The 19,675-nt window shown below is 49.7% G+C and overlaps 1 protein-coding gene across 1 annotated transcript; it reads right to left on the reverse strand.

The window, feature by feature from the left end:
* Positions 1–11,194: 11,194 nt before the first annotated feature.
* Positions 11,195–19,675, reverse strand: LOC132494299 (pregnancy-associated glycoprotein 2-like). Its single transcript, XM_060105314.1, has 9 exons — positions 19,575–19,675; positions 18,307–18,457; positions 17,227–17,344; positions 17,013–17,131; positions 15,632–15,825; positions 14,597–14,713; positions 13,000–13,141; positions 12,814–12,912; positions 11,195–11,347 (listed from the first exon to the last, which is right to left on the reverse strand). The coding sequence occupies exons 1-9, from the start codon at positions 19,673–19,675 to the stop codon at positions 11,195–11,197; spliced, it is 1,194 nt and encodes a 397-aa protein (XP_059961297.1).

The following is a 19,675-nucleotide window of genomic DNA, read 5'->3' on the forward strand; positions in this document are numbered from 1 at the left end:
GTGGGTCCTTGACTAGGGGGGCGCGGGGCACTGTGGTCCAAGCTCTTGAGGACAGGCAGGAAGCAGAGGAGGCAGTTCCTGGGGCAGGAATATACCCACGCAGAGTCCAGGGAAGGGAAAGGCTTAGCCAGAGCCTCCCACGACCAGGCTGGTCGGCCTTCAGAAAGGGTTCTGACGTTTGCTTTGGGTAAAATGCAAGAGAAGGCCTTGGGGGAGGCAGAAATTTGAAACTGGGCCGAGCAAGGGTTAACTGGAAGCAGACAAGGAAATGTTTGGAACCTGGGAGTGGGCTGGCGGGGGATGGAGTTATTAACCAGGGTACGGAAAATTCCTGAGAACTGGAGCGTAACCAAGGAATTGGCTTGAAGTCCCACAGCAGGGACAAAGGGATTCTCAGAAGGCCCCCGCTGCCCCCCGCAGCCCCTCACTCCTCCTCACTGTGCCTCCTCTGAGCTGGACCTGCCCAAGGCTGCAGCACGAACCTACTGGAGATGGTGGCCTGGGTGAACCCCACTTGGGGACAGAGGTCAAGGTTCGTTCTGCTGATAATGGGTCTCACTCCACCGGCCCCCATCTCCTTTGTTCTCCGTATCTCTAACGCCACATTACTCCCTGGTGAGCACAGCTCTGGACCCGATCCTCTATGCATTTTCTGATCCAATCTGATTTGATGGAGGCCCTGTTCTTTCTCGCGATGACCTGTGTCCTGGCTTCTGACTGGTATCTTTATCATGTTTGGTTACAGCAAAGGGAGCTGGGTGTGACGGGGGGTGGGGTGGGGGGGCATTTAATGCGTTCCTGCTCCAGATGGACAAAGCCATTCTTAAAGCAGCCGGGGGACCCAGCCCTCCCTGCCCAAAGGGCCTGCGGCAGCAGCAGCTTCAGGCAACTTCATGCCTTGGCTGATCTGGGGGATGAGGCCTCAGTCGAAGTGGAAGGCTTTGCCATCTTCTCATGCCCTCCTGCCTGCCTTGCACCACCCACCGTGGCTGGGTTCCTGAGCACCCAGACACCTCATGATTCCTTTGCCTTGCTCATCTCTTCATTCATTCATTCATTCCACATGCGAGGCAGTAAGCTCAATAGAGGTGAATCAGCTGTGAATTTTGCTCTTAATGGGTTCACATCTGAATGGGAGGAATAAGGCCCATTTTAAAATCATTGTAAGACAGCAAATGACAGTAATAGTTAACTAGAGCAGGATACTGAAAAGAGGCAAAGTGCTATGGGTCATTTAGAAAAAGGAGCTCACTTCCAGGGTGCATCCAGGAGGCCGCCATGGAGGAGGAGGCATTTGATCTATCTTAATAATGTTTGGATTGGAAGTTAAAATCCCCCAGGGGGAATCACATTTTCAGAGGGCACATGTTGGGCTAATGGTTGAGCATCAAACACACCAGCTGACCCTGTGGAATGATCTTTGGACTGCTAGGAAAGGTAGAGGAGGGTTCCGAGCCTGGCTGGAGGCTCCGAAATCACATTGCTGGTGTACAAGCAACAGCAGCCTCGCAAGTTTTCGCAGCAGGAGGCGGACCTGTGTTATGGTGAGTGGAGCCCTAGGCCTGCCTCCTCTGGCCCCTTTGCCCCAGGCCACGGCCCCCATGGTTGGCTCAGGTAAGGCTGTAGGCAGACCTCTACCAATGGGTCATGTGGGCAGGGGTGGTGGATGGAGGGAGGGGAGGTGTCACAGTCCCAGTTCAATGCTGAGAGCTGTGACTTGGGCTGGAACAGCTTGCCTTCCAGCCTTCACGTAGGTCAGCCTGGGCCATTTGACTTCTAGTGGGCGGCACCCTCCCTGGCCTCTGGGCCTTGACGCATGCTGTTTCCTTTGAATGTGCTTCTCTCTCCTCACCTGGTATAGGGGTCAGAGTCCTTGCAGGAAACAGATGGCCACCCAGAGGTTTGATTGAAGAGACTTAGGGAGGGGCTGTGTACAGGGGTGGGGAGCAGGGTGACCCCATAGAGGGATGCTGAGAGGCACAGGAACCAGCAGCACTGGGAGTGGGGAGAGGCCAGGGAGGGAGCAGCACCACCAGAACCTGGGGTTCTTAAATATCTATTTATTTACTTGGCTGCGCCGGGTCTTAGTTGCGGCATGTGGGATCTAGTTCCCCGACCAGGGATAAAACCCAGGCCCCCTGCATTGGGAGCGTGGAGTCTTAACCACTGAACCACCAGGGAAGTCCCAGAACCTGGGGTTCTGAAGGCAGAGGGATGCAGGGGCTGGGATCACAGAGCACAGGAGTGAGTGTCTGTGCCCTCCCCACCTTCCGATCTCCACTAGGGCTTCTAGGCCCACCCTTGGGGCCTGTGGGCAGCCTCTTGGGCTCTGAGCAGGGCAGATCCCTGAGAAAGAATCTGGAGGCCAAGGAAAAAAAGGGCTCCTGGTAGCTCCCATCTCCCTTAGGTTTTAGCACCATCCCCCTCTGCTGTCCTATCCCCCAGCACTAAGCACTTGTGGCCTGACCACACGCAGTGGACTGTGAACCCAGGACAGGGACAGGGTCTTCCCAGCCTTTCTTGGCAGCACCTGCTCTGGCCTGGCCCAGAGCATGGAGAATGTAAAGACGAAGCTGATAAACAGGGGTCGGGCCTTGGTTCAGCTCCTGCCTCCTTGTCAGTGACCTTGAGTGACCTTTCTGTGAGCCTCACGGTCCTCATTTCTAAAATGGGCATTAAAACCTAGCCTGCTGGGTCATTGATAGAATGAAATAGACCCATAGTCGGCAACAGAAAAATGTAGGGCCCTTCTCTCCTCACTTCTGTTGTGGGAAGGAAAGAAATGTGACCTTGTTATGGTCAAAGCACTAGAACAACATTATGAGAGATGATATCATTCATAACTTCCCCTTCCTAAGGTAAGTCTTTTTTCTTTTTTAATTTTTAAATTAAAAAAATTTTCTTGACAAGTAGTTGATTTACAATGTTGTGTTAGTTTCTGCTGTACAGCAAAGTGGCCCATATATATATATATTCTTTTTCATATTCTTTTCCATTATGGTTTATCACAGGTATTGAATAGGTCCCCTGTGCTATACAGTAGGACCTTGTTGTTTATCCATCCCATATATAATAGTTGGCATCTGCTAATCCCACACTCCCAGTCCTCCCCTCTCCCACCCCCCTCCCCCTCGGCAACCACAAGTCTCTGTGCTGTGAGTCTGTTTCTGTTTTGTGGATAGGTTCACTTGCGTTGTCTTTTAGATTTCACATATAAGTGATATCATATGGTATTTGTCTTTCTGTTGAGGTAAATCTTTTCTTTTTTGAATATTCCCTTCATTTTCTTTTTGTTGGCAGGAAACATCTAAAATTTTAGAAAAACTTTTTATTTTTTAAAGTTTTTTGGCCATACCGCATGGCATGTGGGATCCTAGTTCCCTGACCAGGGATCGAACCCGTGCCCTCTGCAGTGGAAGCGTGGAGTCTTAACCACTGGACCTCCAGGGACATGCCTAAAAAAAACTTTTTGTTTTTGAAAATATTTCAAATCTACAGAAAAATTACAAGAATAGGGTCACAAACTCCCATATATACTTCACCCAGATTCACCCATTATTGACATTTTACCATATTTACTCTGTCTCTGCGCGTGCACACACACACACAGTTACTATATTTTGCTCAGATAATCTGAGTCAGATGTAGACATCATGACCTTTCCTCCTGATCTTCAGTGTGATTCTCCAAAGAACAAAGACATTTGCTTACAGAACCATAGATTCAGGAAACTTAACACCGATGCAACACTATTATCTAATACATGGCACATGTTCAGATTCCGTCAATTGTCCTAAAATTGTCCCTTTTAGTGATTTTTCTGCTCCAGGATTTTACCCAGAGTCACATATTATTTTTGGTCATCTCGTCACTTCACTCCCCTTCAGTCTGGAATGGCTCCTCAGCCTGCATTTGTTCCTGATGCTGACAGTTTTGAAAAGTGCAGGCCAGTTTTGTAGAACGTCGCTTGATTTGGGGTTGTTTGATGTTGTCTTACCGTTAGATTCAGGTTATGTGTTTTTTAGCAGAAATATCATAGAAACAATGCTGTGTCCTTCTCAGTGCATCATATCAGGAGGCACATGATGTTGATTTGTTCCTTTACCTGTGACATTAACTTTGATTACTTGGTGAAGGTGGTGTCTCCCACCAAACTTCTCCACTGCAGTTATTGGGCTGTGATTATGAAGGTATTCAGCAGGGAGATACTATAAGAATGTATAAGTAACCTGTGGCCCATCTAATCTTCACCCGAAGTTTAAGCAACCATTGAGGATTTCTGCCTGAATCAATGATTGAAATGATGCTTGTAGAGTTGTAATTTTCTGTTGTTTCTTTTACATTTCATTTATTTATTTATTTATTTATTTTGGCTGTGCCATGCAGCATGCGGATCTTAGTTCTCTGACCAGGGATCAAACCCATGCCCCCTTCAGTGGAAGCATGGAGTCTTAACAACTGGACCTCCAGGGAAGTCTGTACATTTTTCACATTGTCATTCTTTGGTAAGGAAGAGATTTCCTTTCATCTTATTTATTTATTTGTTTATTTATCTGTTTATATTTATTGATCGGTATGGATTCACAGGTTCTTGTTTTAGTCAGTGAGTTATAATCCATTATTATCATTGTTTATTTTCATGCTGAAATTTCCCATATCTGGCCCATGGGAGTCCCTTAAGCTGACTCCTGTATTCTCTTGACAGTCCCAGGTTTTTTTTTGTGTTTATTGGTGTTATCGGCTGAATCATGTCCCCCACCCCCAACAAATTCATTTGTTGGAGTCCTAACCCCCAGTACTTCTGAGTGACTCTATTTGGAGGTAGAGATGATTAAGATTAAATTAGGTCACCAGGGTGGACCCTAATCCAATCTGACAGGTGTCATAAGAAGAGGAACACACAGAGGAAACACCCTATGAAAACACAGGGAGGGTTTCCCTGGTGGTGAAGTGGTTAAGAATCCGCCTGCCAATGCAGGGGAAACGGGTTCGAGCCCTGATCTGGGAAGATCCCACATGCCGCGGAGCAACTAAGCCCGTGCACCACAACTACTGAGCCTGCACTCTAGAGCCCGCGAGACACAACTGCTGAGCCCGCGCACCTAGAGCCTGTGCTCCACAACAAGAGAAGCCACCGCAGTGAGAAGCCCCCACTCGCCACAACTAGAGAAAGCCCACGTGCAGCAACAAAGACCCAATGCAGCCAAAAATAAAAACAAAAAACAAAAAAAACAAAAACACAGGGAGAAGACTGTTGTCTACATGCCAAGGAGAGAGACCTTAGAAGAAACAACCCTGCAGACACCCTGATCTCAGACTTCCAGCCTCCAGAACTGTGAGGAAATAAATGTCTGTTGTTTAAGGCACCCAGTCTGTGGTATCTGGTATTGGCCCATGCAGACTGATACAGTTGGCAATGTTTATACCTCTTGCTTTTGCAGAGTTGTACTCAGCACGAACCAATGACATGGTGTTTCCTTAACAGTGATTTCACATAAATTTGTCACCAAAATATTTATTGACCATCTATGGTGTCCCAGGCTCTAGTTGAGGCACTGGAGATCCCTCAAGGATCAAGACAAACCCAAATCCCTGCCCTCATGAGTTTATACTCCAGGGAAGGACACAGATAATCAAAGGTAAAGAAATAAATGATATAGTGTGTGAAATGGTGATGTGGGAGGAAAGTGAAAGCAAGGGAGGGGGCAGGGAGGGTTGGCATTTTAGATAGAGGAGGGGTCATTTGCCTATAGATCTGAAGGAGGTGAGGAAGGGAGTGTAAGTGTGTTTGTGACCCAAGATTCAGGCTGAAAATCTATGGCCATAGTCCACACTCATCACTTTAAGAGCCAGGAGCCGATTCCTTCCGGATGATAATTTCCCTGATGTTAGAATCTAGGGTGGTTTCCAACTTTTACTGGTATAAATCAAATCCCTGGGACAATATTTACAGCTAAATATATATATTTGGAATCCATTTGTCAAAGTGTGATTATCAGGTCTAAATGTGGGAGAGTTGATGTGACAGTGGATTCATGTTGCTAAATCGCCCTTACAAGTATCAGTAGTTGGAATCAATGGGCAGGTCCCCCGGCAGAGTGGTAAGACCATGCGGAATGTGCCTGCAATATCCATCTTGGCCACTAGATGTCAGTGCTTCACCACCTGTTCCAGGATGCTTTTTCTATGGGAATCAATTTGCTCCCTCAGGCAACACCAGCAAAGAGAAGGTCCTCTCTTTGTCGGAAGCCTCTGTCTTTTATAGAATAATGCTCAGCTTTCCCCTGATCTTAAACGCCATTCCTGAAAAACCTAAGACAAGTGTAAGATAAGGGGAAAAACTGCCCATATTGCTACCATCTGTATATAACCACTGTTATACACATTTGGTCCTTCTCTGGTGTACGAGTGAAAGAATAACAGCTCATGCTACTGTGTGTCAGGCACTGTCCTAAAGGTTTTCTATAGATATTAATGTAATCCTCACTATAGCTCTAGAGGGTTAGGGACTATTCTTTCCTGTATATCTATATATCTGTCTGATTGAGTTGTATTTCAAATATCATAATTTCTACCATTTAAGTTGTACAGTATAGTGGTTTTTCATATATTCATGAAGTTGTACATCCATCATCATGATTTAAATATAGAACATTTTCAACACCCCAGAAAGAAACCGTGCACATATTGGCAGTAAAACTCTACTCCCTTCCCTCCAATTAGAAAGGACTATTCAGGGCTTCCCTGGTGGCGCAGTGGTTAAGAATCTGCCTGCCAATGCAGGGGACACGGGTTCGAGCCCTGGTCCAGGAAGATCCCACATGCCACGGAGCAACTAAGCCTGTGTTCTACAACTACTGAGCCTGTGCTCTAGAGCCCTCGAGTCACAACTACTGAGCCCGCCTGCCATAACTACTGAAGCCCGTGTGCCTAGGTCCCGTGCTCCGCAACAAGAGAAGCCACTGCAATGAGAAGCCCGCGCACCACAACGAAGAGTAGTCCCTGCTCACCACAACTAGAGAAAGCCCACGTGCAGCAAGGAAGATCCAACACAGCCATAAATAAATAAATTTATAAAAATAAAATAAATAAATTGCATTTCTCTGATTAAAAAAAAGGACTATTCATTTTTTAAAAGGTATTTATTTATTTATTGTAGTAATAACATTTAACGTGAGATCAACTGTCTTAAAAAAATGTCAAGTGCACAATACAGTATTGTTAACGATAGGCACCAAGCCGTACAGCAGATTTCTAGAATTTACTCAGCTTGTGTAACTGAAACTTCATACCAGATGAATAGCAACTCCACATTTCCCGCCTCCCTGACCCCTGACAACCATAATTTTACTCTCTGCTTCTATGAGTTTGACTATTTTAGATAACTTATATGGGTGGAATCATACTGTATTCGTCCTTCTGGATTTGTCCTGCTTATCTCACTTAGCATAACGTCCTCAAATTTCATCTATGTTGTTGAAAATGGCGATTTCCTTCTTTTATAAAGGCTCAATAATATTCCATTGTATATCTCTACCACATTTCCTTTATCCATTCAACTGTTGATGGAGTAAGTTGTTTCTACATCTTGGCTATTGTGAATGATGTTGCAATGTACATGACAGGACAAAAATCCCCTTGAGATTATGATTTTAATTTTTTGGAATACATACAGAGAAGTGGGATTGCTGGATCAAATAGTAATTCTCTTTTTAAGTTTTTGAGGAACCTCCATTCTGTTTTCCAGCGGCTACACTATTTGACATCCCCACCAACAGTGTACAGGGTTCCACATCCTCGTTAACACTTGTTATCTTTTGTTTGTTTGTTTTTTGCGGTACGCGGGCCTCTCACTGCCGTGGCCTCTCCCATTGCAGAGCACAGGCTCCGGACTCGCAGGCTCAGCGGCCATGGCTCACGGGTCTAGCCTCTCTGTGGCATGTGGGACCCTCCCAGACCGGGGCACGAACCCGTGTTCCCTGCATTGGCAGGTGGACTCTCAACCACTGCGCCACCAGGGAAGCCCCTCTTTTATTTTTGATAATGACCATCCTAATAGATGGGAGATGGTATCTCATTGTCATTTGATTTGCATTTTCTTGATGATTAGTGAGGGAGGAGCTATCTTAACCCCAAATTTACAGAATAGGAAACTGATGTCCAGAGATGAACTTATCAAGGTCACATGACTGGTAGGGGTCAGAGGTGGGATTTGAACCCAGGCAGAAAAGCTCCAGGATGTACATTCCTGGCGAGTACTCTGCACTGTCTTCCGTGTGCTTAGCAAACCTGGGATCATGCTGTTTTGTATTCTGTTCTTTTCTCTCAATGTCATATTGGAATGATTTCTCATAACATTAAATATTCTGCTGAAACACAATTTTAAGGCAGTTGGTTGCATGATGGTCTATCTATGCTGTGGACACTTTATGTTTAATGGGCCGTCGGATGTCCCAGATTTTCCCTTTTGTAGGAGACTCTGAGGGCTACATCCCTGCTTATTTATGTTTGAAGGTGCTTCTCTGATCATCGCTTTAGCATAAACCTTAGAAGCAAAATTACTGGGACAAAGACTATACATATTTTAAGAACAAGTCATCTCCAAAAAGATTGTACCAATTTACACTCTTTCAAGAAGGTTCAAGATCTATCTTTTTTCTGTTTTTTCTACCTTTTCTCTCACCCTGCATTGGGTAAAGGATAAAAGTGGAAGGCGGGAGAAGATTGTTGCTTTGAAGATCAGACTTTGGGACTTCCCTTGGAGGGCCAGTGGTTAACAGTCCACGATTCCAATGCAGGCAATGTGGGTTTGATCCATTGTTGGGGAACTAAGATGCCACATGTCATGCAGCTTGGCCAAAAAAAAAAAAAAAAAAGAAGTTGATGATCAGAATTTATCCTCATGTTGGTAGCACAGGCTACAAATATAGAGCCTCAGGAACAGTGGGCTCATTAACTGACACAGCTCCAGACCTGGCCTTAGGCTCATCTAGGGAAGCAAAGCCTGACTTTTTCTGCTTGATATTATGGCAATAAGCCATGCTGACACCATATGTCTCCCGACATGGATGCAGCAGTGCGTTCTAGTGGAAGCATCTACTAATTCATCCATTCATTTATTCAACATGTATTTATTGAGGGCCTACTATGTGCCTGTAACCAGTACTGGAGCCAGAAGTTTGGAGGAGACTTACCTCATCTGTACAGTGGGGGTCATGCCCCGCAGGGGCTCATGGGGAGACAGTGAAATGGCATACGTAATTAACCAGAGCTATTATTCTTACTCTTATTGGTAGTTTCTCCCCAGTAGAGACATTGCTTAGGGTTCTATGAAGACCACTTGGAAAATGAGTTTGACAAACTGTTCACTTGAGTCTCCATTAAGCCCAGTGCATGATATTTACTGTTTAAAAAAAAAATGCCATTTCTGCTCTCACCTTTTCCCCCTTTATCAGCTTTGCAACCAGTCCTCCTTCACCCCCCTCAAGCCGATCATAATCCAGTGCCATCCCAGAGGGACCAGGCACACGTAACCGTGGACATACGGCAGATCTGCACAGAGAAGTTAACTGCAAGGCTTAGAGGTGTGTTTCAGGGTGCGGTGACAAGACTGAAGTTAATGCCCTCCTCTCACCCTACTGCAGCCTTTCCCTGGTCCCTGAAGAGGGAGCCCCTCACTCCTCTGGCCCCCTACCCACACCTGTGTTGTTTTCTCCATCTGGCCCTCCCCATTGGGGGTTGTCTCTTTATCTGTCTCCATGAATCGGTGGTGGGTTGCTAACCCAGCCCCTATCCCTGGGGTCCACCACAGCACCTGGCACATAGTAGGTGCTCAGTAAATTTGTCCTGAATGAAAAGATGAGGAAGGAAGGGAGTCGTCCCTTTGCTGATTTGTCTTGCCCGAGTAAAGGCCCATACTGTGCATTGCGTCGGGTGTGTTTTCCACCTTATTCTTTCCTGCTCCTTCTCTGATGTGGGTCTCCCTCCACCTCTGAGCCCTGCTGTCCCCAGCCTGGGCCTCTGCTTCCACGGCAGCTCGAACCAGTGGTTTGTAGCTCTGCCCCTGGAGGAAGCTCAGAAAGGCTGAAGGCTTAGTGCACCCTGGGGCCCCTTTACATGCGTGGCATCCTCCCCAGCAGCCTTGGAGGCCAAGGGAAGGAGCATGCTGGGCCCTGGAGGGGTGGGCATGGCTCAGGGATCCACACGGCCCATCACTTGGGAAGTGGGACTGGAAAGGACACGGCAGGTGTGGGTGGCAGAGAGCTGGTGACTGGGGTGGGGGGACAAAGGGGAACCATCTCAGCTTGAAGGGGCTCACCCAGAACCCCCATGGAGCAGAAGCCCACTGCTAAAGGTCCTGTGAGATGGGAAGGGTAGAATCTAGTTTTATTACCTGCTACCATCCTTCTGAAAGAGGAGGGGGCGGAGTTGGTGGGGCCATCACAAACTCTTCCACTGTCTAGAACACCCCCCCCACCCCGCCCCACCCCTCCCCACCCCTTCCTTGGGGGCTGCCTCGCCCCAGCTGCAGTCACGTGGTGCTGGAAGAGACTGTCAGTCACGTTGGGCAGGGCCACGTGATCAAGTAAAGCCAATCATAGTACCCCCAAGCCCCCCGCCAGGATGGTTGGTCCAGGGCTGGACACATGATCTGAGGTGGACCAATCAGAGCCCTCCTTGGTATCCAGAGGTTTCTCTGAGCTTCTTTCCTTACGGATTACACGCGTTAGGGATATATGTGCAGAAGTGTGAGGGAGGATAGTTGTCAGACTAAGAGAAACAAAGATGAGAGACGGGAAAGAGTGAGGGAGAGAAAGAGGGAGCTGATGGCTTCTGAGTTCTTGGGTCCAGTCGCTGAGATCTTTGCATCTGCTGTGGTTCCCGTGTCCTGGATCCCCAGTGTCCTTCCAGTAAGTCTCCCCTTTCCTTGAAGCCAGCTGGAGTTGGGCTCCTCTCACTTGTGGTTCAGACCAGGTTCTAGATCCTGCCTGATTATGATGCACCTCCCCGACCCAAAGAGAGGCACCCATTTGTATTAGCACCGTTGAGAATGGAAACTTTTATTCTTTGCTGAGAGTGGGGCTTCGCAGAGCACCAAACACAGTCCACCGCCATCCCTGGGTGGGAGTGCCCTGCGTGTGAGTGAGTGTGTGTTTGGAGGGGGCCTGACGGATTGCTGAAGCCGCCCCAGCCTTTACACTGCGGGAGCCAGGCCAACCCTGTTTTTTCCCCGATCGTAAGCCGAGAAATACAGCCTCAGGAAGACGTCGCCCAGGATCCAGGTCTCCGACCGGCTCAGGTTCTCTGTGCCCCCTTCAAAGCTGCTGAGGCAGAAGCCCCGAAGGCTCTGGGGGAGACGGAAATGCACACCAGTGAGCCTGAGCCCTTACCTGCCACCCTCTCGGCATCCAGAGCCGGCAGCTTCTCGGTTTTATTTCCCTCCTTTGGTAAGAACCAAGAGGCTCTCTCAGCAGCTGCGGAAGTGGGGTGCCCATCCAAGACCAAGAACGGCCAAGACATGTGGTTGCCATGAGGGAGAGGGGCTGGGGGAGGGGAGGTCTGGGAGTTTGGGGTTAGCAGATGCAAAGTACTATAGAGAGGATGGGTAAACAACAAGGCCCTACTGTAGAGCACAGGGAGCTCTATTCAAGAGCCCGTGATAAACTGTAGTGGAAAAGAATATGAAAAAGAATACAAACACATGTATAACTGAGTCAGTTTGCTGTACAGCAGAAATGAACATTGTATATCAACTATACTTGAATAAAATTTTGAAAAAGAGAGCAAGAATGGCCTGTAATTCCCCTCCTACTGTGCTGTTTCTTTCCTTGTGACCCAGGCTCGCTGTTTTCTCTGCAGGGAATGCCTTTGCTTTTCCCTCTTCCCCACGACCCGTTCTTAGAGACTGTGCTCAGCCCCTCTAGGAAGCCTTCCTGGCCCCCCGCTCACCCTCGCTGGCCACTCCAGGCCGGGTTGGGTGACTTACCTTGGTTCTCCCCTTGTGTATAGCCCTCATCACTCTGATCTGATCCCGGCACCCCTTGGCTCAGCCCCCGGGGGTGCCATTTGCATGGGGTCCAGCGTAGATTTGCCTCGACCCACGCAGGCCTCCTCGTGCCTCCATGAGGCTGGAGGTCTAGCATGACTGAAATTCCCTCTCTTCCTCAAAGCCTTCTTTGAGCCCATCAGCCTCCTCTGAACTCCCATAGGGAGCTGACATTAAGCCTCAACCCTGTGCAAGGGCCATGCAGTCACTGTGCACCCTTAATTCACGTGACCATGCAGCCTCCCCACAGAGGGGTCTGGTACCCCAACTCACAGAGTGGGAACTGGGGCTTAGCAAGGGGAAGTTGCAGGAGAGGACTAGGGTAACCATGTAACTTGTCATCCAAACCAGGACACTTTCGAGGTGGGAGGGAGACGGGTAACCATTGTGGTGGGACAACACACTGAGACTGTGCCCACCCGCCCCACTTGTCCCTTGGCCTACAGCAGGGTTTGCTAGAGCTGACTTTCCGTGTCCATCCATCTGAGGGCTCTGGTTGGACTGAAGCTCTTTGAGGGCAGAGGCCCTTCGTGCTCCCTTCTCCTCGTGCCTCGCACCAGGCCGGCACTGGGTGGTGGTCCATTATTTCAGGATGATGGAAGTCCCAGACCACCCCTTACTCTCAACTGGTTGCTTTTGTGGGAGGCACTGGCCCAGCCACAGGGGCTCCGTGGCATCTGCAATGGTGTGGCTTGGCCTGCAGAGGGCCCCCTCCTGCAAGCAGTAGCCCGAGGGTTCCTGCAATTCCACCAGGGTTGGCCATTCACCTTTCTGATGTAGGCTTGAGGGGGCACTGGGTAGTCCTTGCCGTTGATGGTGAAGATCATGGTAGGCAGGCGTGACAGAGAGCTACATGGAACCGCGAACTGTGAGGGAAAGAGGGAGAGGGGTCGGCCCAGGGGACCCCTGGTGTGTGGAGAGCCCCGGGGTGACCCTGTGGCATGACCCTTCACCTCGTGACTGATAGGCTTGGCGTTGATGAGCGTGTGGAGGGCGGTGACCAGTTTACTTGGGCCAAGCACCAAGGAGGTCCCGGTATCCAGAATGGCCTGGCAGCCGTGGAGACAACCAAAAACCACACCGTTCATGGTGATGCTGAGAGACAGTGGGACAAAGTGGACACCAGGATCACTGTGAAGTCTTCCCCTTCGACTGCCCCCCTCCCTGAGTGTCTCCCTTCAGCTCATGCCCTGACTCTGTTTTCCTTTGCTCTGGTCACCTAACCTTCGCTGACTTCCTTTCAGTTCCTGAATGCATCAGGCTCTTTGGTGCCTCAGGGCCTTGGCATGTGCTGGTCGCCCTTCCTAGAAGACCCCCATCCCCTTTGTCTAGCTAATTTCTCCTCATCTTCCAGGTTCCAGCTCACTTGTCACTTTTTCAGGGAAGTCTTCCCCTCCGAGACTAGATCAGGCTCCTGTCTTGGTCACTCTCTGTAGACTCTTCCTCATTTCTAGCATGTACCGAAGTGGCAATTCATTATTATGTGTGTGACTCGTTTCATGTACGTCTGCCTTACTAGATATTAAGGGCAAGTTGTAGCCTCAGTGCCTCTCTCAAGTGCCTAGCACACAGCGGATGCACAATGTATGTTTGTTGAATGAATGAATGAATGAAACAATGGATGAGGAACAGCCAGAGCCCTGTATGTGCTGTGTAACCGATAATGGGTCAACCCACACAGTGAAGACACAGGTTCTCCGGGGCAGCAGATGCTGAGAGCAGGGGTGTCGGAGACACAGGCTGCCCTGGGAGAGGTTGTCTCCCAGCGTGGCCCACTCACACAGCTCAGACACTGAGAGCCCTGGCCAGGCGATGCCTGAGCTAGCCCAGGGAGCCTCCAAAGGACACGTAAGCTTTTGTCTGAGCGTATCACTCAGAATCCCGTCGATTATTGCCCCTTGTTCTCAGGTCACTCCTGGATCCCGGCTTCCTGATTCTCTCTGTCACAGCCCCTGCCCCACTGTGTGCCCGGGATGGGGGTGGCTATGGGTGGGGGGAGTGTCTCAAGAATGCGGCCAATCTCTCTCCACTGCCCGGGAGTTTCTCCCTTAGGAAACCAGTTTTCCTGGTTTGTCCAGGACTTTCCCTGTTTTGAAACTGGTAGTTTTGTGTAGTGAGAACTCCTAGACAGTTGGTCAACTTATCACAACCCTGTTCAGGCTGGTGAAATCCTCCCTGATCCTCTTTTCACTGCACTTTAGGGTCTTCAAACCGTGCTTCCTGCCTCACAGCATGGTGGGTGCAGCCCTCTTGGGCTGCACACGTCTCTCTGAACCCTGTTCAGGACCGTGGTCAGAGCCCTGGTCAGGGGCCTGGGGTGATTATGAACCCACGTGTGGTGTGTGTATCTGTGTGTCTGTGTGCGTGTATGTGTATCTGTGTGTTTGTGTATGTATCTGTGTGCCTGTGTGTGTTTATACGTGTGACTTTGGGGGTGGAGCATATGTCTGTGTGTGTGACTGTGTCTGTGCATTTATTTGTGTGTCTGCATGTGTCCGTGTGCACGTGTGGGAGCATCACTTGGGGTGGCCCTCAGAGGGAGAAGCTTACCGGTTCATGGTTATCTGCCAGTAGTGAGGTTGGGACACTGGTATCCACTGGAGCTTTCCTTTGTAGTACCTGTGGTCCACCCCGCCTAACATCACCGTGCTGCCATTCTCCTTCCGGCTAGGAGAGAAGGAAGAGGCAGGGCTCGTCGTAGGAGTATAACGGCAGGCACTCTCTCAGGGCTGTGCTTCTCCACCCACCCGAGGCACTATTAGGGTCCCCATTTTACAGAGATGGAAATTGAGGCCCGGAGGGATTGAGGACCTGTCCGAGGTCGGGCACCGACTAATGAGTGGCACAGAAGGGGTTCGAAGCTGGGCAGCCTGGCGGGGCCCCGACCACCCACCCTTCTGAAGAGGGCCTGGTCCCCTCCAGCAACCAGAGTGCTCAGAGATACCCTCAGAGGACACCGTGCCGGAGGGGTCTGGCTGCTCCCTCGCCTAGCCTGTCATTGTTCAGAAAAGCCGAGGCCCGAGGGCTCCAAGGGTGTGGGTTCAGGTTCACCCAGGGTTGGCGTCACCAGCATGTGTGACCTGTGCCATCCATGGGGCCTCACACTCAGCAGGGCCCTGCCCCCCTGCTATCCCTGTCTTGAAATTCCTAATACTTTTTGAACAAGAGGTCCCACGCTTTCATTTCGCAGTGGCGCCTACGAATTGTGTAGCTGCTTCTGGGCTCCTGGTAAAATGTTAGTGAGGAGGACACATTCCCGCCATCCCTCTCCTTCCTCCCATATCAAATCCATCAGCACATCTTGTTACCTTTTCCTCCAACCTGTATCCTGACACCTTCCACCGCTCTCCCTCTTCCTTCACACCCCCTGGACCAATCTGCTGCCCCTGAGCCCATGAACATGGTTGTGTTCCCATAAAACTTTATTTACAAAAACCAGTGGCAGGGCCAGATGTGGCCCTGGCGCCATAGTTATCCCGGGCTAGACTGTCTCTCAGGAAACTTCTGGATCAGGTGGCTACAACTTTTCATGCAACTGAAAGCATCTTACAACTGACTTAGAGAGCTTGTCCAGTTCAGACTTACGTGCTCAAGTAGAAGGCAAAGACAGGCTGAGAAATGAGGCCTCGTCTCTTCAGGTTGTCGAAGACGGGGACGGTCCCTTGGATGGCGAGGCTGCGGTAGCCTAAGCCCAGGATGCCATCGAAGGGTGCATGCTCCAGCCCAAACTGCAACTTGCTCAGGGCAAACGGCTGGACCACATCGACAAGTTTCCCGATCTGTGGGAGAGGAGAATGTTCCCACATAAAGGTTTGGGAAGTGGGGCTGGGACTGGGCTGGGATGGAGATGCCATGAGCACCACAGAGAACTGAGGCCAGGCTGTGCCCTGGGTTGACCTCAGATATTTAGACCAAGCTGAGAGTGGAATTTGGGTTCCATTTGAGCGGGGCTGTGGCTTTTAACCAACACCTGCCCATCCTGCAAACACCATGTGAAGTGAGTCAAATTGGCCACATGCTTTCTGTGCAGGTGGAAAAACAGGGACTCAACAGGACCAAATGGTTCCCACTTGAGGACAAAATGAGTAGACAGCAGGATAGTCTTCTCTTTGGCATCACTATGATCTGATGACAGAAATGGACTGAATTCATTGCAGTGCATTGTGGATTTTGCATCCGCCCAGGAAGACAGAAGCCCATTATACAATTTCGCTGCCAGGGTGCTTATGAAAATTCTGCTTGGGAAACATGCTTTTGGGGATGTGCGTCTGCGTGTGTGTGAGAGAGAGAGAATACTCAGGCCCTTTGGGGGATGCAGGCTATAGTTTTTACTAGACTCTCAAAGGCCCCCTCTAGGGGGCTCCCATTTATCAGGCCCCTCCCACATCTGTGGCCCCCTGCTTTCACTGTCTGGCTTCCCGAAGCCCTCAGTTCCCCGCAACGGCCCAAGAGCAGTTTTATCCTCTCCCCAAATACCGCACACCTGCATGAATCCTGACTGGCCAGCCCAGCTCCACTGTTTACCTGATGCATGAACTTGGCAAGGCCCTGGCTTTCTGCACCGCAGTTCCCTCATCTGTATAATGGAGCTAATCATAGTACTTGCTATGTGGGGTTGCTGCAGGAGTAAACGAGTTGTTACCATGAAAGTACCTGGCACAGCCTGAGGATATAAGGGTGGGTGCTTTTTCCTCCTCTCTCCCTGCACCCGGCAAAATGAACCTTGAGCTGCTCATGGGCAAGGCAGCTGCAAATCCACACCCCAAGCCACTCTCTGGGTCAGCCATTCTGGGAGTTTGTATGTCAGCAGGGACACTGTCTCCCCAGGGACACAACACTGTGGGGTGGGCGGCCAGCCACTAGGGGACTTTGGGAAAGACGGGCCCTCCCAGTTGGCCCTGCGTCTGCTTTGTAAGCTGCGGTTGCTCCAGGGCCAGGCCTGACTCAGCTTCTGGTTTGCAGTTACCCGAACAGTGTCGTAGCCAAGAAATCCAACCATCCTCCCGGAGCCGTAGGTGAGGTCGACGGGCAGGCCCGAGAGCCGGAAGGTGGTGGACGCGTGAGGGTTGAAGACCTTGTGTTTATCTGCGGACACAAGAGATGTGTGTCCGTCAGGTGCCAAGGAGGGAGAAGGGGGTGGGAGGGGGAGTACAAGATGGGTGGGGGGGGCAGGTACTCACAGCAGGGGACACTGTCGCAGTAGGTGGAGGGCACCCACAAGTCAGCTGAGCCGGTGTCAAAGATGACCTTGAACTCCTGAGGTGGCGTTCCAATGGTGATGTTGCCGACATAGGCTAGCTACAGGGGCCGGGGAGGGGTGGTGTGGTCAGACCTGGCTGCCCTGGCCGCCCTCGATTCCCAGAGTGCTGCTTCCCTCGAGGTGTCCCGTGTCTCCTGAGATCACTTTCCAACCGCCCCACCTCACAGCCTCTGCTCAGACGGGTGCCTTCATTTGATTTTTTTCTTTTATTTCCTCCATGCGGGCTCTTAGTTCCCTGACCAGGGATCGAACCCGGTCCTCCTGCAGTGGAAGCGCAGAGTCTTAAGCACTGGACCTCGAGGCGAGTCCCTGTGCGTTCATTTGAGAAACTCTCCAGTCTCCCCTTTAAGGCCCAGCCTGTTTCTTTCTCCAGCTGGTCCTCCTAGGTCACCCCAGGCCACCTCCTCTAAACTCAGACCATGTCCTATCACCACCACGCTGCTGGCCCTTTTATGTAACATGTATTTACTCTTTGCCTATCACTCAGGCTGTCGTATGCATTCTTGACGAAGAGGCGAGACCTTTTTGTAAAATCAATAACCATAGTGTTAGATTTTTATGGCGTCACAGACCACAGGGGCGCAGTAATTTTTTACTGGTGTCCTTCTTGAATCTGCAGAGGCTGAACTTTGTCTGCCTTGGGTTTCAATTTTGACTTGCAGTTGGCTTTATCTTTTGATCAGACATGGCTCACCTTTCATCTGTAACTCAGGGGCTCACTTAGTTCAGGAGGAACAATCTCCCTCAAACTAATGACATATCTTTGGCAAGAAATGGATGTTTACCTGCCACCTGGTCATTGCTGAGCCCAGTTACCACCGACCAAGAGTTGAGGATGAGAGTGCCTTCTTCTCTGGGAATGGGGTCCCTATTCCCCAGTGTTTCTGCTTCCTGCAGGAGCCCTAGCCCCACCACACCGCCTGGCGCCTCCAGATGAACCCCAGTGCCAGGCCAGAGCACCAGGGGGCGCTGTAGAGTGCCATCCGCCCAACACACTCACATCCAGGTAGTTCCTCAGGGGATGAAGAGACAATTTCGAGTCATGAGCGACATTCTGGGACCTGTCGTCATTGTTCCTCTTCAGGAAGTTTGTCAGCAAGCTTTTTTCCCTGAGGGTTTCTCGCATGGTCTTCACCTTTGTTAGAGGGATTCTTTCACCGAGCATTGGGAAAAGGAAACAAAGAAAGGGCAGCAATCAGCTGTCTGTGTTATAGTATGACTATCATACCTTGCATTGTAATGGCACCGTGTATATTCCAAGCATTTTTATAAGTGTCCTCTCATTATCAGGACGCTATGCAAAGAAGATGGCAAATACCTAGCTTTGAATACAGGTTGTGTTGTGTAATCTTGGGTAAGCCATATGACAATTTGCAGTCAGTTTCCCCATGGGTAGGTAAAAACATGGAATATAATAACCCCCATCGCCATATAGAATGCTTTGGGTATTAAGTGAGATGATGTATATAATGTACCTGATATGTAAGAAGTGTCAACAATAGCAGCCATTCCCATTGCTATTGTCATCCCATTGTATCTTTTTCTAAGAAGTTCTGGGAAGGAGTCCGAAGGGGGATCATTATCCTCTTTTTAGAGGGAGGAATTTGAAATGCAGGGATTTGTGACTTGGCTGTGGTCACACTGCTTGTTTGAGGTAAATCAGCCTCGAAGTAGCCTCCCAGATCTTTCTCCAGGGTTCAAGCAGAAGAGAGGGGTGAGAGAGGAAGCCAGGAGATGGGGAGTAAATTAGGGAAATTAAGAAGCTAGAGAAGCAAGGAAGAGTCAAAGTAGAAAAACAAAACAAAACAAAACAAAAAACTGAAAACTCAGAGAGTTCTGCATGCACAGAGACATCCAAAGAGGATGGAGAGATAAAAGAGAGAGATACAGAGATGAAGACACATCACATACACACAGAAATGGAGAGAGGGCAGAGAGAAGACCTAGAAGCAATCACAGGAGAAATGCTGTTCATAGGACCACATTTACAGTTGCACAGGGTGTGCACTGAGCAATTCCAAGGAGTGCCATTTTCACATAGGTCATGATGTGACTGGCACCCCCAGAGTTGTGCAGCCCTGCAGGCCTACCCCAAGACCCTTGGGCCCCATGTTGCCCATGGCAAGGTACTCATCAATAAGTGAGACTTGAACTTCAAGACTGTCAGGGAATGATTACTTTCCCTTCTAACCCTGATGGGTGGAAGAATAAGAGGACAAGGAAAACCCCAGAAAGAGAGATGATGCCACTTACAGTCCCCGTACTTACAGGACTAGGCACTCTGAGACGGCCACCAGCCCAAGGATCCCAAGCCACTTCATGCTTCTTTCCTGGGTCCAAGTACTCAGGAAAGAGTGAGTTCTGAGCAT

Source organism: Mesoplodon densirostris, chromosome 7, assembly GCF_025265405.1.
Source record: "Mesoplodon densirostris isolate mMesDen1 chromosome 7, mMesDen1 primary haplotype, whole genome shotgun sequence".
Classification (NCBI taxonomy): domain Eukaryota; kingdom Metazoa; phylum Chordata; class Mammalia; order Artiodactyla; family Ziphiidae; genus Mesoplodon; species Mesoplodon densirostris.

What these genes read in the sequence shown, in the direction of transcription:
- LOC132494299 (XM_060105314.1), bottom strand. Translation starts at nt 19,675, where the DNA reads ATGCTCAGAACTCACTCTTTCCTGAGTACTTGGACCCAGGAAAGAAGC. An exon ending in CCCTGAGGAACTACCTGGAT is followed by an intron (nt 17,345 to 18,306) that starts GTGAGTGTGTTG and finishes CGGCCCCTGTAG; the next exon opens with CTAGCCTATGTCGGCAACAT. An exon ending in TTTGCCTTCTACTTGAGCAC is followed by an intron (nt 14,714 to 15,631) that starts GTAAGTCTGAAC and finishes CTTCTCTCCTAG; the next exon opens with CCGGAAGGAGAATGGCAGCA.